This window comes from Cetorhinus maximus, chromosome 14 (assembly GCF_964194155.1).
Source record: "Cetorhinus maximus chromosome 14, sCetMax3.hap1.1, whole genome shotgun sequence".
NCBI classification, from domain to species: Eukaryota; Metazoa; Chordata; class Chondrichthyes; order Lamniformes; family Cetorhinidae; genus Cetorhinus; species Cetorhinus maximus.
The window spans coordinates 76,642,624-76,670,521 of record NC_135892.1 but is presented as its reverse complement, the minus strand read 5'-3'; the positions used below and the strand labels follow the sequence as shown (position 1 = coordinate 76,670,521).

The window sequence follows — 27,898 nt, the reverse complement described above, 5'->3', positions numbered from 1 at the left end:
TTTAATGAATGCCAGATGTTTTGACCACAGCTGTTGTTAATTGTTGCGCAAACCAAATCCCAGAGGGAAACTTGGTTTAAGGGCTGTAACGTTTTTTTTGTATTCGGTAACTGAGAAGAAGATGTACCGACCTCAGCAGTAAGAGGCTCAGTAACACTTCTTGAGATTTTAAAAACTAAAAGTAAAAGTTTTATTACCAAAAATAAAAGAAAACCTAAGCACCAAGATTACAATTGCACAATTAAGGTTCGTTTTACAAAACATTCCCCCAAAAACTCTCCCTACCTGACTCTCTAAACACACAAGTAAACACCTTCCAGGCAACACTCCTTTATAGATGTTTAAATATGAAATCCAGTCATATTACACAAGGTAAACTGCTATAGCTTCAATAAAGGTGTACCAAGTGATCTTTCCCCCTTCCAATCTGTGGTGGAATTCACTTCAGAATGAAACTGCTTGCTGCAGCGCAAGACTTTTCTGGCTTGACCGAATGGTTGATTCAATCTGCATCCTCCTCCAGCCCAGTGCTCCAGCCATCTCTGGCGCTCTCTCTCCAGCTCAACAGCTATCCGCAGTAACTCTAATATTCCTTTTTTCTCTTTCATCTTCGTTCCATTGTTCTCACACACCTCTTTGAAACTCAAACCCTTCCAAATATAAGAACTTTTATGTTTCCATCTTCTCTTTGCTTTTGGGTCAATAAAATACCAGACCCCCACTACTTGTTTACGTATGAACTCTTGCAAGATGCAAACATTTTCTTGTCACCTCTGACTCCCCTTCCGTATTCAAACAAACTCTCAGCTTATTTAAAAATGCAAATGTTAGACCTAACCTATTTACTTGTACCTCAGCTTAACAGTTCTATTCTTTTCATGTTTCCAAGCTCCTATCAAACACTTCCCAGCATAATTAAATCACAGACACTCAGTCTTCTTTACAGAATAACACAATATACCCCAAAATATTAAAAGAAAGTCTATTCTCACAACAAAAACAAGGGGCAGAATTTTACAGCCCCGTCACGACAGGGACGGGCCAGAAAGTTCAGCGAGCCTTTCAGAAGTCCATTGACTTCGGCAGGGCCGGAAAGTCCCGCCAGCAGGAGGGGCTATAAAATTCCGCCCCAGAAATGTTGTGGTGCTGGGAGATGGTTTATATTCATCAATCTTGGTGTCACAAATGTCATGTTCAAGCTGTTGTACTCTGGAGTGAAGACCTTTTGATTTATAAGAGAGGAAATCCATTATTTTTGCCCCAGTAATATTATTTTCCCCAAGTACTTCAATTGTAAGTTTCTCTAATTCTACAATAGAATTCCAGTATTTGTAGAGTTCAATAATGATGAGCCTTGAATTTGGAAAATCATCTGTTGTGAAATATGGTTTATGCACTGAAATGTGTGAAACTGCCAGAAATAGAAATACTATAGTTGTGAATTATTATAAATATTTTTGTTTTTCTTCCTCGCAATATGACATTGTGTGACATGATTCAACAATGCAGTTACTTCAATAGGAGTGTGTACTGTCTTCAAATCATTACAATCCATTTACTTTGTCTAAATGGAATTTTTTTCAGTTTTGTTACTGATTTTTATTTCTGAAGTTTGATTGGAAATTGTTCAGTAACATGTCACTACTCTGTAGGTTCTGCAAAGTCTACTCTGACCAATTGGCATTTGTCAGCTGTATTGGTCGGTGAATGGTAGAAGTGGAAGGTTGGAGTTGAGGCCACCAGATTGGGTGATGAGAGAGGAGCATAATTTTGGTCCGGCACTGACAGGTTTTGTGTGATTTCATAAGACTGGGAAAGGTGACTACAGTACTTTGTTTGACTATCACACCGTGGGATCCCACTCCAGGTGCTGCCAGATCCTGGGAATCCTAGCCCTGGTGCTTGCATATCCAGAGGAATTGTTTTAAAAAAAAAACGAATCTGTTAATACTGAGGAAAACTATTTCATTGTTGTTGGGCCAAAGCCCTGGAACTTCCTACCTAACAGTATTGTAAGAGTAGTTTCATCATACAGACTGTAGCAGTTCAAGAGGAAGGCTCACTACCTTCTCAAGGGCACCTAGTGATGGGAAATAAATTCTAGTCTTGCTGGCGATGCTTATATTCTGAAAATGATTTTTTTTTAAAAGTCAGACTTATCATGCAACTCTCATTCTGCTAGAAGTCAAGCTCTAAATCCGTTCTCCCAAATCTTAAACCATCTCTCTAGATCACCTCCCACTGTACCCCACTGTAGAGATTTGCTACTTTGGGGTTCTCTTGTATCTTGGCATTCTACAATTTGCTAGTAACACAGTACTGAGAATTAGGATATCTCCAGCAGGATTTGTTTTTGTATTGTAAAATAATCCTTCTCTAACAAGTGAATTCTGTGTGACTTATTTTATTGCACAAAATAAATAACTTTAGGTTCCTCATAAAGCAGCATAACTTACAATCTTGCTCTGTTACTCTTACAGCTGCAGCTTCAGGTGCTGAAAGCATACAACCACCACCGCTAACTTACAAGAAATGGGGCCTGCAGGATGTTGATATGATAGTAGACCATGCAAGCATTGGTAATGAAACAATCCATTCAAAGAAAGAGTAATGGCATTTCATGAGGCTTTTGGCAGAATGATATCTGTAGACAGCTTTGTTTACTTGTGACTGACTATCAGGTGGCGATGAGGTGCTGGGAAAATTGCCATGAACGATGCAGAAGATATCGGCAGCCAGCCTAGCAAGAAAATGAGCCTGTGGGAAATGTATGTCATTAGTGGCTCAACCTTGTGGCTCAAAATCTAGCAGCACCGATAGCATCCGTGGTTCTAATTCAGACCAATTGCCCATTTGATTGGTAAAGTTTATTTAATTACAAGAGGGTCAATATAAAATTTAATGGGAAAGGAAGTTCTGAATTGTTGAGAATCTGGAAAATAGCTAACTGTTTGAGTCGAATTCCTGAAGTTAGTGAGAATCCGTCCTTCACTGTTATTTATTGTTTCAGTACATATTTGTGTTGCTTCTATTTCCTCATTTCTGTTGCTTCCCCTGCCAAAAAAGAAAATTATAAAATGTCCTGTCTGGTATTGGCTGCTTTAGGTGAAAAATTAATTTAATTAAGTTCTTCACTCTTTGTGTTCCCAAAGTTATTGATCAGCTTCACATTTTTATTAAATATCAGCTGCACACCTGGTAATAATGAGTCTGGTGTCAACAGTTGGTTTCTGTGAACATATGCACCAGAAATATTGGGCAGCATATTCTCCCTGTCGGGGGGGTTGTGCGGGAGTGGGTGCGAGCGGGCGGGTTTGCCGCCTATTTATGTGGGCGGGCCAATTAAGGCCTGCCCCCGTGCGCTTCCTGTGCGGGTGGGGAGGGGAGATTCCCTGAGCCGGGAGTGCGCTCTTTCGCACATGCGCGCAAAAGAGTACACAGATCTCCCTGAAGCAAATTGTTGCCTCGGAAATCGGTTCAAGGTTCAAAATTTCATCTAAGGCAGAAAAAAATATTCCTGACATGTCTCCTCATGTGACTTTGTCAGATGAGCTGGGACATGTCAATTTCTTTTATTTAGACATTTCATACAAATCTTAATACTCATGAAACCTCAACTCGCCCGTGGATGAGGTTTCATGTTTTTGCTAAAGGTCGCCTAGTCTCTTTGCCTGCCCGCCAACCTTAAGGTTGAACAGGCAGGTCCATTAATCAGTTTAATTACTTTTTTAATGGCCTTACTAGGCCTTTGACAATCTGAATGACGTGGGGTAACCTGCCCCTGCTCGCTGACCAGAAGATGCAGCCCATTGTGTTTTTTGTTCATTAGTGGTAGTAGAATGTCATGACCTGGTCTCCTTAACTATTAGATGTACGTTTTGTTTGGTTCACTGTGGTTTTGATTGGATTGTAGATTCGATGCAGGCATATACTTTCACTATTTCCAATTTGGAGATCTATTTTGCTTCTAATGTTAAAATTTTCTTCAGGATTTGAATTCCAATATTCACAGATGTAATTTCATCCTTATTGATTTGACTTCAGATGTTTTGACCATCTGTATATGCCATTTATGTATTATGGTCATTTAATTCAATGCTGTTTGTGAGATATTTTTCTGCAAATTGGCTGCCATGTTTGCATCCATAAAAAGACACCAATAGACCTTGAAAGTAATTAACTGACCAATGAGCTTTGGAATGTCCTGATGATGTTAAAGGTACCGCATAAATGCATATTTTTCTTAGTATTCCTACAATGCTGAAAGCAGCTTTACTTGAAGATCATTTGGAAATAAATTTGTATATAATGATTATATCTCCATAGATCTGTTTACAGTGTATCTGGCATGCTTGGATTTTCTTTGAATTCTTCAGTCAATTATTTGAGGAGAAGTGAGCATAATTGAGAAGCTAATATACTTGGAGCAGTTATGCCCCTTTTTATGGTTTATTGCAGAGCGGAACATCCTTTTATGTATTTGTGTCATAATTTTTCTTTCTCTTTTATGTTAGGAATCATGACACTTTGTCCATTTGATCAGTTGAAGACTGCCTCTGTTTTAGGTGGATTTAATGCTACTGTGAAAAGCAGCCCACCAGCTATGTCAGAATATGTAACAGTTGGTTCTGGTCCATTCACTGGTTTCTTCTATGCTTTGGAGGTGTGTGATTATGAGTTTCTCTCACTTTAGGATTTTGATTTTCGAACATCCACGCATCTAAGTAGTTCTTTGTTAATGCATTATTTGAATGTGTTTCATGTAATGCATTTTCAATTTATAATTAAATGATTTACAACAAACACATTCTCTGCTGGTAACTTTCTAAAGCCAATATTAAACAAAAGGACTTTTCCACCATTTTGATGAAACAGTATCTGTTTGTCTATTTGCAGGGTAGCACCCAGCCATTGCTATCGCATGTTGCTTTAGCAGTTGCCAGCAAGCTAACATCAGCTTTATTTAATGCAGCTAGGTAAGAAAGCCATTTTCTTTGTTGATTTTTATTGAATTCAAAGTTATTGAACTGCTGCTTGATCATTTTTGAAACAATATGCCAAATTGCTTCAATTGTGTTCTGTCTTATGTGCCTGAACGAAGGTTGGTTGGCGGGGTGGGTTGTGATCCCAAGTTTATGGGGATATTTGCTTTTCATGCACTTCTGGCTTGAATGGACTCTTGGATACCACCTCATGCATGGTCATGTGCAGTCACATCCTTTCACCTCTTTCAGATATAGAATTAAATGAACTTTGTCTTTGAATTGTACTCTACTTATGTTTGCATATTTAAAGATGAATTATTATTATTATTATTATTCTGGAGAAGATGAGTGTGCAAATCTTAACGTTGGCTCTTCCAGTTAATGAATACAAACTTCCTCAGTTTTAGATTGTTGTGTTTTGAGCCCTCATGAGCAATTAATGCACACTGGGCACACTTTTACTCATGTTGAGTATATGTACCTCTCTCAACCTTTCTTCAGCTCTCCTGGATATTGCCTGTAATAAATTTTGGATTAAGAGGAGGTGGTGGCGTTGTGGTATTGTCACTGGACTAGTAATCCAGAAACCCAGGGTGATGCTCTGGGGACCCAGGTTCGAATCCCACCACAGCAGATGGTGGAATTTGAATTCAAGAAAAATCTGGAATCAAGACTCCAATGATGACCATGAAACCATTGTCAATTGTTGTAAAAACCCATCTGGTTCACTAATGCCCTTTAGGGAAGGAAATCTGCCGCCCTTACCTGGTCTGGCCTACATGTAACTCCAGACCCACAGCAATGTGGTTGACTCTTAAATGCCCTCTGAACAAGGGCAATTAGGGACAGGCAATAAATGTATATGGCCATATCCCATGAATGAATAGAAAAATTTATCTGTGTCCATAATGCAGTTGTCCTTTACCTTGCCTTTTATAAAATGCTTTTTATAAACAATGTTGAATCTTGTGGTTCAAATAGAAATTTAAAATGTATTGGAAAAGCTTTAAATAGAATTCTGTTCATGAAAAAGTCGTTCACACGATTGAATCATGATGAAACATTTTAGGGCTGGGATTTTCAGGTCTCCCCTGAAGTTAATGGACCTTTGGCTGGTCCCGCTCGTGACGATTCTGGAAATTCCCAGCCCAGGTGTTTTTACAATGCTATTTCTTTTCTTGGCTGATGAAATGTTTGGCTTTGTTAATTGTGTGAAGGTGATGTTTTAAAGTAAATGGATGCTTCGTTGGCAGATTTACATCCTGCCTAAACCTTAACAGACTGTGACTGATATGAGTCTTGGTGCATTTTCCAGTGGATGGCTTGGTTGGAAAAGCAAGCATGACGAAGAACCAGTGCCGAAACAGAAGCCAAAAGTTGAACCTGCAACCCCTCTTGCTGTAAGGTGGGTAAATATGTATTTAACAACAAAAAAAACTGAAGAAGGAACATTAAGATCTCATACATGTCACCTGTCAAAGATTTTTTCAGCTGTCTTTGCATTAGCCTTCTGAAGCCAGTGTTGTTGCAGGTTGAGGAAATAATGATTAAGAAGTTGCCCAGGAATCCTGCAAGATATTATAATTGTAGAATAGCATCATGCAGAAGGAGGCTATTTGCTCCTTCGAGTCTGTGCTGGTTCTTTTGAAGAGCAATCCAATTAGTCATATTCTCTTGCTCTTTCCTTGTCTCCCTGCAATTTTTTTTCCTTCACATATTTAGCCAATTCACTTTAAAGGCGACTATTGAATCTGTATCCATCACCCTATCAGGCCATGCATTCCAAATCCTAACCACTCTTTACATAAAAAAAGCTTCCCTCCTCATGTTGCCTCTTGTTCTTTTGTCAATCACCTTAAATCTGTGCTTTCTGTTTATCGACCCTTCAACTATGGGAAACAGTTTCCCTTTACTCTATCTAAACCCTTCATGATTTTAAACATCTATCAAATCTTATCTTGGTCTTATCTGCTCCACAGAGAACAACTCCAGTTTCGCCATTCTATCCACATAACTGTAATCTCTCATCCCTGGAACCATTCTTGTAAATCTCCTCTGTACCCTCTCCAGACCATCATGTCCTTCCTGAAGTGTAGTATTCAGAGTTGGGCACAATAATCCAGTTGGGACCCAACTTGTATTCTGTATAGGTTTAGTATGACTTCCCGGCTTTTGCACACTCTGGGTTGAATTTTTCCGTCGGCGAGTTGGGGGGGGTGCCCGCTTGCCGATGCGAAAATGACGTGATGACGTTGGGGGCAACCCCTGACGTCATCCCGCCCCATGTAAATCTTCAGGAAGGCGGGGGCACAGTGCGATCAGCTGTCCACCCACCGACCTGTCAATGGCCAATTGAGGCCATTGACAGGATAATTAAAACAATTAAAGGACCTGCCCGTCCAACCTTAAGGTTGGTGGGCAGGCCAGGAGCCCTGGCGGGCTTCTGAAAAAACATCAAACCTCATCCACCGGCAGGATGAGGTTTCATGTAGGTTTTTTAAAACTTTATTAAAGTTTTTGTGAAATTTATTAACATGTCCCATCTCGTATGACATTGTTACATGAGGGGGACATGTTAATGATTTTAAAAAATTTTCTATTTTTAGAGTTTGATAAACTTCCAGCGATCTCCCTGAGGCAGCACTTAGCCTCAGGGAGCTGTGCGCTCTTTCGCACGCATGCGTGAAAGAGTGCACTCTCGCATTTGGGGAATCCCCCTCGCCTGCACAGGAAGTGCATAGCGCTTCCTGGCGACGTCATGCTGGGCGGGCCTTAATTGGCCTGCCCACTTAAAATGGCGGCGGGGATCGGCTCCCCGCCCGCCAGAGATTGGGTCGGGCCTACCTGCCCGACAGGCAAAAAAATTCAGCCCTCTGTCTCTATTTATAAAACCCAGAATACCACATGCCTTCTTTGTTTACCAGCCCTGCCACCGTGTAAGACTTGTGCAGAAACACTCCCAAGTCTATGTTCTTGCACCCTCTTGAAAATTGTACCATTTATTATGTACAGTCCCTCTTCATTCTTCCTACCAGAATGTATCATGTCACACTTTTTCTTGCATTAAATTTAATCTGCGATGTGCTTGCCCATTCCACCAGCCTGTCACTATCCTCTAAAAGTGTATCACTATCTTGCTCACTGTTTTGTCATCTGAAAATTTCAAAATCATGACCTATATCTCCACACCAAGTCATTAATATATGTCAAAACAGCAGTGGCTCTAACACTGAACCTTGGGAACACTGCCATATACCTTCTTCCAGTTTAAAGCCACTGATTCACTACAATTCTGTTTTTTGTCTCTTAGCCAATTTTGTATCCATGCTGCTGCTGCCTCTTTTAGTCCATGGGCTTCAGTTTGATTAATAAGCCCAATATGTGGTATTTTATCAAACGCCTTTTGGAAGTCCATACACACAACTGGCCTCACTGACCTTCTCGGTTACCTCATCTTATTGCATGCCCATACAAATCAGTGAGTAGATTACACAACACATATGTTGGATTCAAAGTGCTTGGCAGCTAAAGAGCAAGAGGATTTGTCCTAATTTGTATCAAGGAGAGAAAATATTACTTCAGAATTCATGCCTGTACATGGCAGGATTTGGAATTCAAATGTGCTCAGCTTTTGAAAGATATGATAAGTATGCATTCTAGCAAGATAATTTAAGACTATTTATTTGTGCTGCAACACCAGGGGGAGCACTTCCTGCATATGCTTAGTGTCCGTGCCAGCTGCTGCATTAAAACGAACAAGTTGGCTTGACACAGACTAATAATACTGTGCAGTTCTTAACCAATTGCAAGTTCTTGTATCCACTTTACTTATCATTTATCAACTGTTCCATCTGTAAAATATGCTTCTAACAATTCAGTGAATGCTGAAGAAATATACTTGGGAGATTTCAGTAAATGAGCTGCCCAACTTCCAATGAACTCAGAGACTGTGGAAAATTGATTGTAATATTTTTGGTAAAAATCAATTAAAAAGTTTTTGATTAAAATACTTAAGAAGAAACTTATTATCCCAGGATAAACAATGTCCCAGGAATTAAGAGTCCAACTATTATCTAACTGAGCTACCTGGGCTGTGAGGGGTTTCCTGCACAAAGCCAAAGCAGGATGTGGGGTGGGTGGAGAATAGCATTTAAATAAATACAATTAGTTCGTTTACTTTAACGGCCTGATTTACTATGGATTGTGGCAAGTTAATTGGTGCTTTGTGTGGCAGGTTTGATCTCTTTGTAGATGCAGTTGTCTCTACCTTGATAGCATTGCAGGACTTCAATAATAAATCAGTTGCCAAGCACAGCACTAACATTTGATGGTGACCTAAATAGGCAGCTTCACAAGACCGGATTTCGTATAGTAATTCTGATACAGAAAAATTCCATCCACCTGCTGGCAGTAGGAGCAGTTATGCATGTGCGGTGACCACCGTGTGAGTCGAATGCATGTGCGCAACTGTTCTTGCTGCACTTCCGGTCAGTGGCAGGAGTTACAGTGTATTTATAAACACACCATTAAGCCAGAATTGATCATAGATCTCTCTGGCTACACTTAAAGGTGTCAATTACAATATGCAGTAGTGCAAAAGCAAACTTTGCACTGTCATTGTAGTACCTACTGCCTCGTGTGTGCTGACCAGAGTTATTTCAAATACAACATTACTTTCTATCCTTGCTCAAGGTAACAGTTCCAAGAATTTAAATTCTGTGAGGGTAGCAGTGTTCCCTGTTTGATCACAGACACAACTTTTTTAGTTTCTTCATGGAGAGTTGCAGTCAGAAATTGTATTGGTTTCTGATGTAAATTTGCTACATTACACTAATAGCTTGATCAGCATTTATCGCTCAAGCAACACCACCGAAAACTGATTATTTGCTATTTGTGCAATGTGTGCAAGTTGGCAGCTGTGCTTCCCTACATTCTTTTACTCATTCACCAGACATGTGCATCGCTGCTAAGGCCAGCTTTATTCCCATCCTCAGTCACCCTTGAGAAGGTGGTGGTTAGCTGCCACCTTGAACTTTTGCAGTCCATGTGGTGAAGGTACTTGCACAGTGCTGTTGGGTAGGGAGTTCCAGAATTGTGACCCAGCAACAATGAAGGAGTGACTATTATATTTCCAATTCAGGGTGGCATATGATTTGAGCAAGGAAACTTGCAGGTAGTTGTGTTCCTGTGCCTGCTGCTCTTGTCCTTTTAGGTGGTCGAGATCGCTGGATTGGGAGGTGCTGTCAAAGAAGTTTTGGTGAGTTGCTGGGGTGAGCACACGAAGTAGAAGCAGGAGTAGACCACATGGCCTGTCGAGCCTGCTCCGCCCTTCAATACGATCGTGGCTGATCTTGGGCTTCAACTCCACTTTTCTGTCTGTTCCCAAAATCCCTTGATTCCCTAAGACACCAAAAGCCTGTCTATCTCAGCCTTAAAAGTATTCAATGATGGAGCATCCACAACCCTCTCTGGGGCAGAGAATTCTAAAGATTCATAACCCTTTGAGTGAAGTAATTTCTCATCTCAGTCCTAAATGATCAGCCCCTTATCCTGAGACTATGCCCTACGTTTTAGATTCCTCAACCAGTGGAAACAATCTCTGTGTCTACCCTATCAAACTCCTTCAAAATCTTGTAGATGGTATACATTGCAGTCACAGTACGTTGGTGGTAGAGGAAGTGAATGATTACAATGGTGAATACCAATCAAGTGGGCTGCTTTGCCCTGCATGGTGTTGAACTTCTCGATTATCGTTGGAGCTGCACTCAGCAAGGCAAATGGGGAGTATTCCATCGCACTCCTGACTTGTGCCTTGCAGACGATGGAAAGGCTTTGGGGAGTCAGGAGGTGAGTCATTCACCTCTGACCTCCTCTTTTAGCCATAATATTTATGGGGCTGGTCCAGTTAAGTTTCTGGTCAATGGTGAGCCTGGGATGATGTTGGGGGGATTCCACAAGGTGAATGTCGAGGGGATATGGTTAAACTTGTTGGAGATATTCATTGCCAGGCACTTGGGTGGCACAATTGTTATTTGCCACTTATCAGCCCAAACCTGAGTGTTGCCCAGGTTTCCTGCATGTGGACGTGGACTGCTTCATTATCTGAGGAGCTGTGAATGGAACTGAATGCTGTGCAATCATCAGGGAACAACCTTACTTTTAACATTATGATGGAGGGAAGGTCATTGATGAAGCAGATGAAGATGGTTGGACAGAGGACCCAGTCCTGAGAAACTTGTGCAAGGATATCCTGAGGCTAAGATGTTTGCCCTCTAACACCCATAACCATCTTCCTTTTTGCTAGGTATGACTCTAATCAGTGGAGAGTCTTCCCCCGATTCCCATTGACTTCAAATTTACTATAGCTGCTTGATGCTTTACTTGGTCAAATTCTGCCTTGATGTCAAGAGCAGCCACTCTCACCTCAGCTCTTTCGTCCACTTTTGGAGCAAGGCTGTAATGAAGTTTTGATCTGATGGGCCCTGCAGAACCCAACTGAGTACCACTCAGGTTATTACTAAGTGCCACATGATAATACTGTCAATGGCACCTTCCGTCTCTTTTCTTTCTTTTGAGAGTAGACTATTGAGGCAGTGGATGGCCAGATTGCATTTATCCTGTGTTTTTTGGACAGGACGTACCTGAGCAATGTTGCACTTTGTCGGTTAGCCACTGGTGTTATAGCTGTACTGGAACAGCTTCGTTTAACGTGCAGCTAGACCTGGAGAGCACATTTTCAACATTACAGTTAGGATGTTGTTGGGGCCGTATCTTTGCTGTATCAAGTGTGCACAGTCATTTTTCTATCATGTGGAGTGAATTGAATTGGCTGAAGCCTGGTATCTGTGAGGAGAAGGTTAAGTTCTATCATCCACTCGGCAATTCTGGCTGAAGATAGTTGCTGGCGCTTCATGCTTGACTTTTGCACTCATACAAGGCTCCATTGAAGATGGGAATGTTTGTGAAGCTCCCTCTTCCTCCCAATAGTTGTTTAGATGTCCACCACCATTCATGATTAGACGTGGCAGGACTGCAGAGCTTTGATCCAACCCCTTGGTTGTAGGATTGCTAATCTCTGTCTATAGCTGGCTGCTTCTATTTTTAGCAACATATTTCATGTATCTGTTGAAAATGGTACACAGCACAATAGAGGATGTTGTTAGCATGAAGACCTTGGTCTCCACAAGGACTGTGCAGCGGTCACTCCAACCTGTATGGACGGATGCATCTGAAGCATATCGATTGGTGAGGATGAGGTCGTGGTCGTTGTTTTTCTATCTTATTGGTGACTACGCTTCAAAATACTCAAATTGGCTGTGAAATGCTTAGTGATGTGAAAGGCACTAATGTTATGTACTATGTATGACACATGAGCTGCTTCCTACTCTTACTCACTTAATCTCATCAGATCTGTCTATTTCTTTTCTCTTATGTACTTCTCTAGCTTCCTCTTAAATACATCTATGCTGTTCACCTCAAGCATTCCATGTGGCAGCAAGCTCAATATTCTCACCACTATGTAAATGCAAATACTCAATTTCTATAGAACCAGAGAAGTTTACAGCATAGAAAGAGTTCATTTGGCCCATCTCTTTTAGTGTGATCCAATACTAATCACACAGCAATGCTTGCCCCTCATAGTCGTGTATTTTCTCTGCTTCAAATATTAATTCAGTTTTCCCTTATGAGATACAATGGCCTGCCTTAACCATCTGCATGTCAAAGTGGGTGCACCAACAAACATCTGAGTAAAGAAATTTCTCTAAACTCTTTTCTCTCTTTCTCTTTGTGATTATATTAAATGATGCCCTCTCTTCTACCCAGTCAGGAATAATGGGCACTCAGTTGTATCAACCTGCAAACAATAAGTATAATAAGCATAATACTGGGTGGAACTCTTGGCTCCAGCCTAGGTATCAGTTTGGATATGACAAAGGGAGACCCAACCCAGTTGGCCCTGCAAAGTCCACTTCACTAACATATGGGGACTTGTGCCAAAATTGAGAGTTGTCCTATAGATTATCAACATGGTCATACCAATCAGCCAATGTACCAAGCTCCTCTATAACCATTCCTGGACAAATCCAATCCTGGCAATCAGCCTATCCCAATAATTATCACCGTATCAGCCAAGTAACCTAAGAGAAGGATGCAAAAGGTCTGCAAAGGTACATAGATAGGTTAAGTGGGTTGGCAAAAATTTGGCAGATGGAGTAAAGCATGTGAAAATATGAGGTTGTCTACTTTGACAGGAAGAATAGAAAAGCAGACTATTATTTAAATGGAGAGAGATTGCAGAATGCTGTGGTATAAAGAGATCTGGGTATCCTGGTACATTAATCACAAAATTAGCATGCAGGTACAGCAAGTATTAGGAAGGCAAATGGAACGTTGGCCTTTACTACAGGGGGGATAGGGTATAAAAGTAGGGAAGTCTTGCTGCAGCTGTACAGGGCATTGGTGAGACTGCACTTGGAGTACTGTGTACATTGTTGGCCTCCGTACTTAGGAGGGGTATACTTGCATTGGAAGCAGTTCAGAGAAGATTCACTAGGCTGACTCCTGGGTTGTAGGAGTTGTCTTCTGAGGAAGGGTTGAGCAGGTTGCGCCAATACTCATTGGAGTTTAAAAGAATAAGAGGTGATCTTATTGAAACAAAAGATTTTGAGGGGTCTTGACAGGGTGGATGTTCAGGGGATGGTTCTCCTCATGGGGGAATCTAGAACTAGGGGACACATTTAAACTAAAGGGTTTCCCTTTAAGATGGAGCTGAGGGGGAATTTCTTCTGAGGGTAGTTAGTCTTTGGAATTCTCTTCTAAAGAGAGCAGTGGAGGATGTGTCATTGAATATATTCAAAGTTGAATTAGACAGATTTTTGATTGACAGGGGAATCGAGCGTTCTGGGGGACAGGCAGGAAAGTGGAGTTAAAGCCGTAATCAGATCAGCCATTATCTTATTGAATGATGAAGCAGCCTTTATGGGCCAAATGTCTGCTCCTGCTATTTCTTATCTTATGATCTTATTTCTATAATGTAATGACCAGAACTGCACAAAATACTCTGAATGTGACCTAACCAATGTTTTATATTAATTCACAGACCCAAAATTACATTGACCCTCATCCTGGGCTTATCTTTTCCTTTCCATAAGACCACCTCCCTTCCAGGTTATAAATCTCTGGGTTCTCTCCTCTTTCCATGTAACTGAGACCATTTATACGAGAGATTGGCCTTGTGGCTCTACTGCACTGTCTGCAGCTTTTAATGTGTCTTGCCAACCAGAACTGGCTTCAGAACTCCACGTACTACCTGACCAGAATGCTATCGAGTTTGGTCAGCTCTTCCACTGATCTGTGTTTGAGTATTTCTTCACCATGTTTACACAAATGCAAATGATTGCTGGGTTATTATTGCAGCTTCTGTAAGTTCTGCTTATGTATTATTCTATTTATTATTTTGTAGGTTTGGTATTCCAGATTCTCGTCGGCGTGGAGAAAATATTTGCCTATCACCTTGTAATACCTTGGCAGCTGTAACAGATGATTTTGGCCGTGTCACTTTATTAGATGTCACAAGAGGTGTAGCAATACGCATGTGGAAAGGTGAGGATGACCTTTTGTCTACAATTAATTTAACAGTAATTGTTTGAAATATGACATTCTCATGTCATTTTCAGTTTTCTACTTCAGAGATTTTTGTTTATTAGTATTTAATGTGCTAATGTCCTCTTCACTGCAAACAATTTGTTTTTAACTTTCTCCTTTTGTGTTGAATGAAAATTATGTAACTGATGGGGACCACTCATCCTATTAGATATTTTGGATTCTTGATATCTGATGAACTGCAGAGTTTATCAATACAGTAAATGTTGTTTTCTAATATATAACGTTTTGATGACATTAAGTTTATAAACATGATAGAAATAGAACATGCCCAACTAAAGCTGAATGTGGACTGGACCCCAAATGGTAACTCAATAGTGCCACGAGTAATGGTTAAATTTGAATATTAGAATCATAGGCCAGGATTTTCCCCTCGGCGATTTGGGGGTGGGGCCCGCTCGCCTAGGAGAAAATGACGCGGGATGATGTCGGGAGGAATCCTTAATGTCATCCCGGTCCATTTAAATCTTCAGGAAGGCGGGCGGACAGCAAAATCAGCTGTTCGCCCACCGACCTATCAATGGCTAATTAAGGCTAATTAACCTTGTTAAAGACCCTGCCCATCCAAGCTTAAGGCTGGCGGGTAGGCCAGGAGCCCCAGCGGGCTCCAGATTATTCATGAAACTTCATCCACTGGCGGGATGAAGTTTCGTGTCCGTTTTTTAAAATCTTAATAAACTTTGTGTTTCTTATTAACATGTCCCATCTCGTGTGACATTGTCACATGAGGGGGACATGTTAATAATTTTAATATTTCTCTATTTTTTGATTTTTCTTACCTGTCAGTAAACTCCGAGACAGCACTTTGCCTCAGGGAGCAGTGTGCTTTTTCGCACATATGCGCGAAAGAACGCACTTTGACAGTTGGGGATTCCCTCCCCCCCGGAACAGGAAGCGCATAGCGCCTCCCATCGGGCAGCCCGCTGAGCGGGCCTTAATTGGCCCACCGACTCAAAATGGCGGCGGGCCCCGTTTCGGCGGCGGGGGTTGGCTGCCCGCCTGCTGCCGAGCTGGTGGGGCCCGCTCACTCACCAAGGGCAAAATTCTGGTAGAGTGGTTACAGCATGGAAGGAGGCCATTCGGCTTGTTGTCGGTGCTGGCCCTCTGAAGGAGCAATTCATCCAGTGCCAGTCCCTTGTCTTTTCCCCGCAGCCCTGCAAATTTTTCCTTTTCAGATAATGACCCAATTCCCTTTTGAATGCCTTTATTGAACCTGCCTCCACCACACTCTCAGGCAGTGCATTCCAGATCCTAACCACTTGCTGTGTGATAAAGTTTTTCCTCATGTTGCCATTGCGTCTTTGCCAATTACCTTAAATCTGTGCCCTCTCATTCTTGATCCTTCCACAATTGGGAACAGTTTCTCCCTATCTACTTTGTCTGAACCCCTCATGATTTTGAATATCTCTATCAAATCTCCTCTCAACCTTCTTGTCTCCAAGGAGGAAAGCCCAACTGCTTCGATCTTTTTACGTAACAGAATTTCTCATCCCTGGAATAATTCTCTGGAATTTTTTCTGCACCCTGTCTAATGCCTTCACAACCATCTGAAATTGTGATGCCCAGAATAGGGTGCAGTACCCCAGTTGAGGCTCAACCAGTGTTTTAGACAGGTTTAACATAACTTCCTTGCTTTTGCACGCTATGCCCTGTAAGACCTGGGGTTCGCTCTAATCTCAATTGTAAGACTTAATAGATTACAACTGCTATAATGAGTTGGGAAAGTTATCTAAAATGAACCTGCAGTCCTGACTAGCTACAGACCACTCTGGGTACAGGTATGGTGTCACAAGTTTCACAGGTTTTATTAAACTAATTGCAAAAAGTACAAAATTACAATACTTAGCAAAGGCAATGGATCAGTCCTTTTGTTCTGGAGCACCAGCCCTCGACTTCTGGTTGACTGTGGTGCTGTCTCTTGTTCTGTTGACCCAAGTCTATCTTCTGTTTTCTCCTCTTAGTTCATGTTGCATGCCTAGCTATTGAAAATTGTTGCTTATTAACCTGCTAGCCACTACCTCTATGTATGATCAGTAGTATCCTTTAGTTCTGACTGGCCCAAACAGCATGTCAATCCTGATGGGTTAAATGGTGAATGTCTGATTGGTCTCTTAAGGGTGATGGTCACTGGTGTCACTTCCCATAAACTCCTGACTTGTTCCCTAAGATGTCAGTCTCTTGTGGGACCATCCTTTTCTTTATAGCTTTTCCCTGTTAATTTATTAAGTTTATAGCTTTCCCCTAAGATAACAAGGTAATTTGTGTTCCTGCTTATTTGTGATAAGAGGATTTGTGGTGTCACTTCCTAATGATTGATTTTTCGGGTTCATCATCCAAAGGACCTAACTGATACATCTTAAGTTTTCTGGAAAGTTCAAACGCTTATATGTAACTTCCTAGTGACTGCTGATGCCTGAAGCAAGTTACTTAAAAAAAACCCCAAAAGTTCAAGAGATACACAATCTGAAGCTAATACGGCAATTACTATATTGCTACAGTACATATAGGCCAGGATTTCCCAGTTGGTGAGCGGGGGGCGGGGCCCGCTCACCCACGAGGGATGATGTCGTACGGAACTCCCAATGTCACCCCGCCCCATTTCAATTTTCAGGTAGGCGGGGGCTCAGCAGAATCAACTATGTGCCCGCCGACCTGTCAATGGCCAATTGAGGCCATTGACAAAGTCATTAAACTAATTAATGGGCCTGCCCATCCAGCCTTAAGGTTGGCGGACAGGCCAGGAGCCCTGGTGGGCATTAGAAAAAGCATAAAACCTCATCCACGGGCGGCTTAAGATTTCATGTAGGTTTTAAAAAATGTAAGTAAAGTGTATTTAAAAGTGATGGACATGTCCCAACTCATGTGACAGTGTCACATGAGGGGACATGTCAGGGAAATTTTTACTTTTCTTTTTTTTTCAGATTTTTTATTGTGGAGCCAATCTCCCTGAGGCAGCACTTAGCCTCAGGGAGATGAGTGTGCTCTTTCATGCGCATGCGTGAAAGAGCACACTCTCAGCTCAGGGAATCCACACCCCCCCCCCCCCCAGCTCGCACAGGGAGCGCATAGCGCTTCCTTGCGGATGTCACACTGGGTGGGGCTTAATTGGCCCTCCTACATAAAATGGCGGCGCGCTCCCAATTGAGGGCGCCGATCAGAGGCGCGCCTCCACGTGCCCGCTCTTAAACTTCCCCCCCGGATGGGGGGAAAATTCTGCCCATAAAACCAGTGCATAAAGATGCTCGTGGTGTGCTAAAGTTGAGGTAGCAAGATGCACATTACAAGATGCAATATTCTATTAATACATATTCATAAAAAATAGAAGTCACAAAAGCTGCATAGTTACAACACTGATTACCAAAACAGATGATAAAAACCACTAATACACAAAATCTGTTGTATACTTTGAAGGAAAGTGACTGTTCCTCTTTAAGGCACTTTAAGTTTAAAAAGCCAAGATAATTTAAGACGTAGAACTGTAATTTGGGACCTAAAACTATTTTACTTCACACAATAGGCTTTTGAGAGGAAAACAGCATGTGTCAAACCTCTTCCCAGCGTCTAATCTCTAAAGCATTTCTGCAGCATATGCTTTCACAATTAAACTATGAGAGATTTCACATGTCTTCTAATCAAGCCACAACATGTTACAGTGAATTTCCTTCAATATTTGTTCTGTATTAAAATCATAAACTGTTAACCCTACTTTGACCTGAAGCAATATGGCACACACCTAAAGACAAAAAGCTCACATAATATGATACTAGTGCCTTACATATTGAGTTAATTGATAACACACTTTGATTCCTTGATAAATGCACATAATTAAACTAAAACTATTAAAATTATAAAACATGGACTTCCCTACAGCCCCTATTGATAAAGCCCAGGATGCCATATGCTTTATTAATCACGCTGTCAACCTGTCCTGCCGCCTTCAATGATTTATGCATGTGTACATCCAGGCCCCTCTGATTCTGTACCCACTTTAAATTGTACCCCTCTGTGTTCTTCCTACCCAAATGAATTGATTCACACTTCCCTGCATTAAATTTCATCTGCCACTTGTCCGACCATGCCACCAACCTGTCTATGTCCTTTTGATGTTCTACATTATCCTCCTCGCAGTTCACAATACTTCCAAGTTTTGTATCATTTGCAAAATTTGGAATTGTGCCCTAGGCCTAGGTCATTAGTATATATCAGGAAGAGCAAGGGTCCTAACACCGAACCCTGGGGAACTCGCTATAAACCTACCTCCAGTCTGAAAAACAACCGTTCACCATTACTGTTTGTTTCTTGTCACCCAGCTGATTTCATATTCATGTTTCTACTGCCCCTTTTATTCCATGAGCTCTAACTTTACTCACAAGTATATTTGCAGCATCTTCTCAAATGTCTTTTGGAAGTCCTGTACACCACATCAACAGCATTACCCTCACCAACCTTCTCTGTTAACGCATCAAAAAACTCGAGCAAGTTAGGTAAACATGATTTGCATTAAGAAATCCATGCTGACTTTCCTTAATAACCCGCATTTGCCTAACTGGCTATTAATTTTGTCCTGAATTATCATTTCTAAAAGCTTTCTCGAGCCGAGGTTAAACTGACTGGACTGTAGTTGTTGGGCTTATCTTTACAACCAATAAGAATGTAACGTTTGCAATTTTCCAATCCTTTGGCATCACCCCTGAGTGCAAGGAATTATAATAGAAAGAGAGAGGGAGAGATACATTGAGTGGCCTCAGTATTGCACCTTTGGTGCTAACATGTAGTTGGAAGCCAGCCTTGATAATTGGCAGGAAATTAAAATATTGTCAAAGCTTTAAACCAACGTTTCACCTGAAACACAGTCCAATTCAATTTACTGCAAGGATGGATGCGCCTCCTGGTTAGTCTGTTTTAAGTTTTTAAAATATTCTGTTTTGTTTGCTAGGGTACCGTGATGCACAGGTAGGCTGGATCCAGGTGTTAGAAGACCTTCATGAAAGAGAAGCAGAGAAGAGCAATTTCTCTCCTTTCAGCAGTCCCTCAGGCCTAAGGCGAGTGGCTCAATTCCTGGTGATCTATGCCCCAAGGAGAGGAATCCTGGAAGTGTGGAGCACCCAGCAAGGTCCAAGAGTCGGGGCGTTTAATGTAGGAAAATACTGCAGGTCTGTAAAGTGAAACATCTGAAATCAGTATGTTTATTGTATGAGTTTGCTAAGTGCTTTGCTGTACGCAAGGAATGGGTGGGGAATGGAGAAGAATTGCCTCAAATTATAAATTAAAAACGATCATTCATCTAGTGAAATGTCCTGATATTCCTAATATCATTGAATTTACAGTAAGAGAAAATATATTTATATCTAAATGTTTTGACTAATTTTTATTTAGTATATTGTGAAACCAGATATTATTCTGGATATTTTATAACTTTTAAAATGTGCCCTTCTTAGGTTACTGTATCCAGGATACAAGATCATGGGATTGAACAATGTGACCAGCCAGGGTTGGCAACCACAAACCTATCAAATTTGTCTGATTGATCCAGTAGATGGTAACGTGAAAACCATCAATGTTCCTTTCCATCTTGCTCTTAGGTACTTTTTTAAAATGTTGTTTCCAGCAAAGATAAGGAGTAATAATTCCAATATCACTTATGGCTTAATAGCTAATACCATCGTAGAATTGTATAGAATCTTACAACACAGGAATAGACCATTCAGCACAACGGATCAATTGCTGGTGTTCCACAAGATCCTTCTCCCACCTTACTTTATCTCACCCTCTCAATATATATCTCTATTCCTTGCTTCCTCTTACTTATCTAGCTTCCCCTGAAATACACCAATTTTATCCATCTAATCCATTTCAGGTAGCAAGTTTTACATTCTATAAAGAAGCTTCTCCTGAACTCCTCATGTATTAGTGACTATCTTGTATTTATGGCTGGCAGTTCTGAACTCCTCCCACAATTGGAAACATCTTCTCTACTCCGAATGTATTGAACTCCTTCATAGAGTCTATATCAAGTCACTTCTTAGTCTTTTTCCTGGAAAAAAGAGTCCCAGCCTGTCTGTCCTTCTGGACACATGCACCCTCTCAACTCTGATATCTTGCAACTCTTTTACCCATCTTTCCACCTCCTCTCTCCTCCCCCCCCCCCCCCCCCCCAACAACCCCCCAAAACCAGCCACTTGACCGTTAATTAAGTGTTAATGGAGTAATGTGAGATGTGCTGTTGATTGGGTTATAAATTAGCTGGTTAGGCACTATTAGGTGACCAACTTAATTTTTTTTTTAAGTTCCTTCTCTCAGCAGTAAGGTAATTGTGAATATTTGTAGGGTCAAGGCCAGCTGGAAACTTGTTTCACCATCTTATGACCATTTCTTTATAATTAGAATCTTATAATTGGTAGGACGGTACAGCTACTAAACAAAATTGTTCCCTTAGTGTTTAAATTATTACTTATGTCGTAAAATGCAAAAGGTTCACCTTTGTGCTAAAATGTCACTGCAGTCTTGAAGTTATTGACATGTGGAAGGAATATTTTGTTCACGTGTTTGGAATTATTCAAGAGCAGTTTTATGTTTAGTATTTCAAAATTTATACACATTGCATGCTTAAAATATGGATTCTACGTATGTAAATATTTGTGATTTGTAAATTTTCTGGGTCTTTGATTTTAATGAATGAGAAATCCTTGCACTGAGTTTTTAAAAAACAAATGCTTTGGTGCATTGTATTGCTTTTCAGTGATAAGAAGAGTGAAAGAGCAAAGGATATGCATCTACTGAAGCGGCTAACTGCTTTGTTGAAGGCCAAAGCCACTAATCCTGGTAGCTATTATATTTAATTGTCTGCAGTTGTCAGGCATAGCTATGTCACTAATCATACTTTTTAGTATTAGCAGGAGGTTTAGATTTTAGTACCTTTTAAATGAAAATAACGTTGACACGATGTTCTGTTACAAAATTGTTGACTATTGCTCTAAGAGTGTGCAAGTGATTGAGATTAATCAGAATAAAACTAAATGTGCAAGTGGAATTCGAGGACATGGGCATAATTTTAAATATATGTTCATGCTAACAACTTTATAAATGTAAATTATCAGGAGCATAGATTTAAATTTGATGTGTTCATAAAGTTCATGAAAAAAGAAGTTAGAGGCACTATTGCATCAAATGAAATGCACAAAAAAACTTGCTCGATTCACAGCATTGAGGAGTTGGACAGTGCAAATGTAGGTGTTAGTGTTCACAACATATTTAGTATTTGTATAATTATTTTTAATTCTGAATTTTATATATGATAAAAGTTAAGTGAAGGAGGAGTAGAAATTTGTCTCAGGTGGAGATGCAATACAGGCAATGTTGAATCAGCCAACTACGCAGCACCTGATATTCAATTCCATTCACTGCAATTGAAAATCAGGCACTGCATATAATAGTGGCTAATTGATACTGCCCGTTTTGCGCCACCACCTAAGATGAATTTCTATCCTATAACGTTCAAGTCAAGAACAGCACTTATTGCTATGAATGCTTGTATCTTTCATTTCACTCATTTTATAATCTGTTATTCTGTGTTTCTCTATTTTCAGAAAATTTAGAAACTGAAATAAAGACACATCTTCTTGATATTAAGTATCCTGCTATGAAAAAACAGGTAACTAAACCATTTTATAAAAATAATTATTTAAATTCTCTTCCTACTTATTTGTAATTTCAGCAATTTTTTTCTTACAAATACAGGCCTTAGAAAAAATGCTGGCGAGTGAAAATATTCCAATATCTTGCTTAACAAATTTAATTCAGGCATTGTTGGACAACTTAATGAATCAAGGTAGGTGTAAACTCAGATAAGTAAATGTGTGATGATTAAATATATGCGTAGCATTTTTTTTTTGCATTCTCATTGTTTTCCTCTTCACTAGTAGTATTGGGGAATATGTTATGGTTTTTCCATGTATCTTTTTGTGACTTACTTGATTATTAAACAAGTTTTACAATAAGATGTCTGTAAACATTGGTCACATTTCTTAAAAATTTTTTGATTTCCTTTGTACCATGCTGTGAACGTTGATTGAACTCATCAGCTGCTTGTTTTGTCCATTCACTCTCCCTTTCCCAGCCTCTTAAGTAGTTCAAATGGGTTTAATAGTTTACTCCCAGTCAGTAAGTTGCAAGTTGGAGTTTCAGGCCTGTCAGATGAGTTTGTCTGACTCTTATGTTGTGGGGTTTTTATACTAAATTTTTCCTTTAGTTTCACCAGCCACTTCTGTAAATGGACTTCGAGTTTTCTACAAACTGGAGTGTGCCTTCACATGTCCAATATTTAGATGAATGTTTTTTATTACTGGTTTACTACATATGTCACATGCTTCCAAATGATTTTTTTGACTTTAGTAGGTCACAGAATAACACTTTAGAAGGACTGTGGTGCAGGCTGCATAAAGAGCAATATATTGAACATAAAAGTAAAATAACAGTATTTAGTACAAGCAAAACATTTACACTAATTATAATGTTTTGCTAACCTCAATACCAAAAACAATTGTAATAGAAAACCAAGCTGAATACAGAGTGTGCAGTGGAGAACTGAAATAGAAAATAAGAGAGGCAAAGGGAGCATATGAAAATTGATTAATGGGTAAAAATAGTAAGAGGATAGTCAAAGGAAGAGTAATGGAGGGATGCAAATGTTACACGCCTGTTCCAAAAGAGGGAGGGGGCAAACTAGGTAGCTACAGGCCACTCAGTCTAATGACAGTGGTCAGGAAACTTTGAGACAGTAATTCAGGATAAAATTAATTGTTACTTAAGAAATGCCTGGATTCATCAATGACAACCAGCTTGCATTTATTAAAGACAATCATGTGTGATTAACTTAATTGACTTCTTTGAAGTAACAGTGAGGGTTGATGAGGATAATATGGTTACGATTGAGAGTTGTGGCTCAGTTGGTAGCATTCTCACCTTTAAATCACATTGCTCCAGGCTCAAATCCCACCCCTGGACTAGATCACATAAATCAAGGCTGACACTCCAAGACTGAGGGGTTGCTGCATGTCAGAGTTGCTGCCTTTTAGATGAGATGTTAAACCGAGGCTCCATCTGCCCCCTTATGAGGGCGTAAAATATTCCATGTCATTATTTCAAAGAAGAGCAGGTGAGTTATCCCTGGGGCAGCATTTTACCCCCGTCAGGGGGGGTTGTGCAGGTGCGGGTGGGTGGGTTCCTGACCAACGTCCTCATTTTACGTGGGCGGGCCAATTAAGGCCTGTCCAGCGTGACGCATGCCCGGAAGCAGTGTGCGCTCCCTGTGCAGGCGGGGGGGTATTCCCTGAGCCGGGAGTCTGCTCTTTCGCGCATGTGCACAAAAGAGCGCACAGATCTCCCTGAGGCAAAGTGCTGCCTCATGGAGATTGGCTCAAATGTGAAAACATTATTAAAGGCAGAAAAAAATTCCTGACATGCCTCCTCATGTGACACTGTCACATGAGCTGGGACATGTCCATTACTTTTATTTAAAAGTTTTCCAAACATTTTAAATCCCTCATGAAACCTCATCCTGCCCATGCATGAGGTTTCATGCTTTTTTGGAAGGCCACCTGGGCTCTTTGCCTGCCTGCCAACCGTACGGTTGGACGGGCAGGCCCTTTAATTAGGTAAATTACTTTTTTAAAGGCCTTAAGTGGCCACAGACAGTTTGGTATGCGCCTGCCGAACTGAGAATCTAAATGATGCAGGGTGACGTTGGGATGCACACCCGACATCACACCGCGTCATTTTACGCGTCAGCGAGCATGCCCCACCCCTGCTCGCCAACCAGAAATTGCTGCCCTTGGTGTCTTTTCCAGTATTTATCCTTCATTCAACATCAAACATCTGGTCATGATCACATTGTTGTTTGCAAGAGCTCGCTGTGCACAAATTAGCTGTGTGTTTCCTACACTATAGTGCTTTATTGGCGTCTGGTGGTTGTGAGAAGCTCTATATAAATGCAAGGTTTTCTTTTGGAGTATGGCATTGGGTAAAGTACCACATAGTATACTTGATAGCAGAAATGAAGCTTGTGGGTTTAAAAGGATAGTGGCAGTATGGACATAAAATTGGCTGACGCACAGAAAGAGAATAATAGTGAACAATTCAGAACTAGAGGCTTTATATAATGGTTCCTGCTCCCCCCAACCCAGGGATCAGTATTGGGAGCAGACCAGTGCCCTTTTTGCCATACATTTGTTACCAGGACTTTGGTATACTGGGTGTAATTTCGACGTTAGGAGATGACACGTAATTCAGATAAGTATAAGTAGTGAGAAGGATAGTAGCAGACTTTCAGGAAAACATAGATTGGTGAATAGGGCAGACACACGGCAGGTTGAATTTAAAGCAAATAAATGTGAATTGATGCATTTTGATAGAAAGATTAGGAAATAGGCAAGTTAAACTAAATAGTGCCATTACAAAGGGGGTGCAGGGATGGAGGGTGTTGGTGCACAAATCTTTGAGGGTGGCAGCACAAGTTAATAAGACTTTCAAAAGCCTGGGGAATCATTGACTTTATAATTAGAGGCATAGAGTACAAAAGCAAAGGAGTTATGCTAAACTTTTATAAAAGTCTTGTTAGACCACAGCTGGTTTATTGTGACCAATTCAGGGTACCACACATCAGGAAGGATGACAAGGCTGTGGAGCAATTTACTAGAGTGGTACCAGAGATGAGGGACTGGAGTTGCATGGAGAATTAAGAATATATGATTGTTTTCCTTAGAGCAGAGAAAATTAAGAGGAAATTTGATAGAGGCGTTCTCTCAAATAGAACACTGTTCTAGAATAGTTACTTCACACTGTTCTCCAAGGATCTTGAAACAGTACCATGATGCTTGATTCCATGATCACCTGTATGTTTACCTATTGTTCCTCTAACAAGAAGCTGTGGATGAAGCAGCACACTCTCTACTTTCAAACCTGAAGTTGTCACCCTTGGCTTCTGCCAAAATAACCTCGTTACCTTTTGGCTGTAGATACCACCTCCTCCCCCAGCCTCTTGTTCAGGCTGAATCAGACAGTACACACTCTTGGGCTGATCTTCAAGTTTACTAACTTCTGAGATGACTACGTTTCAAGTTGACTCTTTCACCCTTTCCTCCATCGAAACCTTCATTTATGCTTCTGTTTTCTCAAATCTTGTCTTCTCCAAAGCTCTCCTAATTAGCTTGTGAGCTGTACCCTGCATAAACTCCAACCTGACTAAAGCACCATTGTCTGCATCTTGTACCACACTAGGTTCCATTCTCCCATCAGATTAAATTCACTGCCCTTCACTGGCTTTTTATTCTTCACTGCACTAAATTCAAAATCCTTGGTTCGCACATGTTTTTCATGCCTTGTTGCTAACTTGGAAAACTGTTTCAGCCTTTTGTGTGCAATTTCGGCCTCCAGTGCACTTTCCCATCCAATCACTTCTCATTCAATGGTGGAGTCTGACCAAGTGAGCCCTACCTCTAGAAACTTAGCATTTTTTGTTTAACTATCTCACCCTCTGCTTTAAAAGCCTCTTCAAAACTAACATTTTTGATCATCTGTGTTTGTCAGCTCTGCAAACTCTTGTACTTCCACTTGCTGCCCTCATTTTTCTTTGTGAGACACTATTGATTTATTAGTTAAATGCATTCTATAAATGAAAGCTGTTGCTGTTCGTGCCTACAAAATGGGTTACACAGGAAAATAGAATGTTGATTTGAGTCTCAGCTGAAGGATGGTAGTTCTGACAGTGCAGTCCTCCCTCAATAATACATGGAAACATGAATTTGTATGATGTGTTCAAGCTCTGGCTCAAGGATGCTAACACTGACAGGTTATTCAATGCTGGGAAGCATCAAAGCAGAGCATGATATTGACACATTTGCACTTTCAGCAGAGGTCACTGGATAGTAATAAGGGACCAGAATCCTGCCCAATTATTCCAGTCCGAACTCTGGCACTGTAGTACTTGTACTACAACCCAGTTGAGATCTGCTAATTTAGCACACACTCTAAGGATTAAACATGGGCTCTGCTATGCATGCTTTTCTGGGGCGTGCTACTCAGAACACTTATTTATTGAAGCAAAAATGACCAGCAAAGCATTTATCATGGGTTGTTACTGATTGTATATTGAATGTAATATTCCCCCACCTCCATATGTCTTTATTAGATCCTGAAAGTGTGGATGAAGGATTGTTGCAATTTTGCCTCGGCCAGCTGAAACTACTTCACCTTTATACATGTGTAAGCAAGATCAACTCTGAGGACCTCGAGCAGGGCGAAGCCAAAACTAGCAATGTGAGTAGTTGTATGATGGCACATTCAGTGTGATTGAATGTGAATAGTGTTTTGAGTTATTAGTATTTTTGTGAAGTTAATAAAAAAACACAAATTGAAGCTCGAATTTGGTTTAAACTCTGCTCTGGCATGTCTTCCCAGTGAGTGTTTTGTCAAATGAATGTTTTACCAATGAGAACTTTTGCCATCGGAACATGCTGTAAAACTCGAGCTTTTACAGACGACAGTTAACATTTACATTCTGTTTGCTCCTTCTGTTTTTTTTGTGATGTTTGTTGTGCAGGACTTGGCTACTTTGCTAAGACTAGAGGAAAGGGAAGTTGCAAAAATTCAAACACTGCTGGATAATTATAGACAAGGAAACACCAGAAGTACAGTTCATTTCGAGGAGGACGAAAACTGCAAACTACCAATCCAAACTTTTCTGGAATATCTCGAATTTGAAAAAGAAGTGGTTAATGTGAAGAAACTGAGTGAAGATGAGTGTGTGTCTTTGGGTAAGTATGCATAAGTTCTCATGACTTCTGTACATTAGATGCCTTTCGTAGTGCGCGGAACACATACAAAATTATTGCATAAAAATACAACCATTTGGTAATTATTATTTAAACATAGTGTTTCTGATGAGCTGTTTGCCATAGAACATAAATAATCATTGTAAATATTTTCTGCAGCATTCAAGTCCATTGCAATATTTATATAAACATATCATATTAGGTAAGCTAAATGATCATGTAAAACTAGATAGTAGGGAGGCAGTGGCATTGTGATAGTTATCCAGAGACCCACGGTAATGCTCTGTGGGCTGGCATTCAAATCCCACCACAGCATATGGTGGAATTTGAATTCAATAAAAAAAAAATCTGGAATTAAAAGTCTAATGATGACCATAAAACCATTGTCAATTGTCAGAAAAACCCCATCTGGTTCATTCACGC

The 27,898-nt window shown here is 40.5% G+C and overlaps 1 protein-coding gene across 1 annotated transcript in view; it reads left to right on the top strand.

Moving 5' to 3' along the window:
• rab3gap2 (RAB3 GTPase activating protein subunit 2 (non-catalytic)) overlaps nt 1-27,898 on the top strand; it is a 112,322-nt gene that overhangs the window by 43,259 nt on the left and 41,165 nt on the right. Inside the window, exons 9-20 of the mRNA XM_078557097.1 lie at nt 2,481-2,579; nt 4,515-4,663; nt 4,897-4,976; nt 6,301-6,390; nt 14,449-14,588; nt 19,585-19,801; nt 20,087-20,230; nt 21,388-21,470; nt 22,235-22,299; nt 22,386-22,476; nt 26,833-26,960; nt 27,244-27,457. Coding sequence (XP_078413223.1) covers nt 2,481-2,579; nt 4,515-4,663; nt 4,897-4,976; nt 6,301-6,390; nt 14,449-14,588; nt 19,585-19,801; nt 20,087-20,230; nt 21,388-21,470; nt 22,235-22,299; nt 22,386-22,476; nt 26,833-26,960; nt 27,244-27,457 — 1,500 coding nt within the window. The remainder of the gene's footprint in view (nt 1-2,480; nt 2,580-4,514; nt 4,664-4,896; nt 4,977-6,300; nt 6,391-14,448; nt 14,589-19,584; nt 19,802-20,086; nt 20,231-21,387; nt 21,471-22,234; nt 22,300-22,385; nt 22,477-26,832; nt 26,961-27,243; nt 27,458-27,898) is intronic.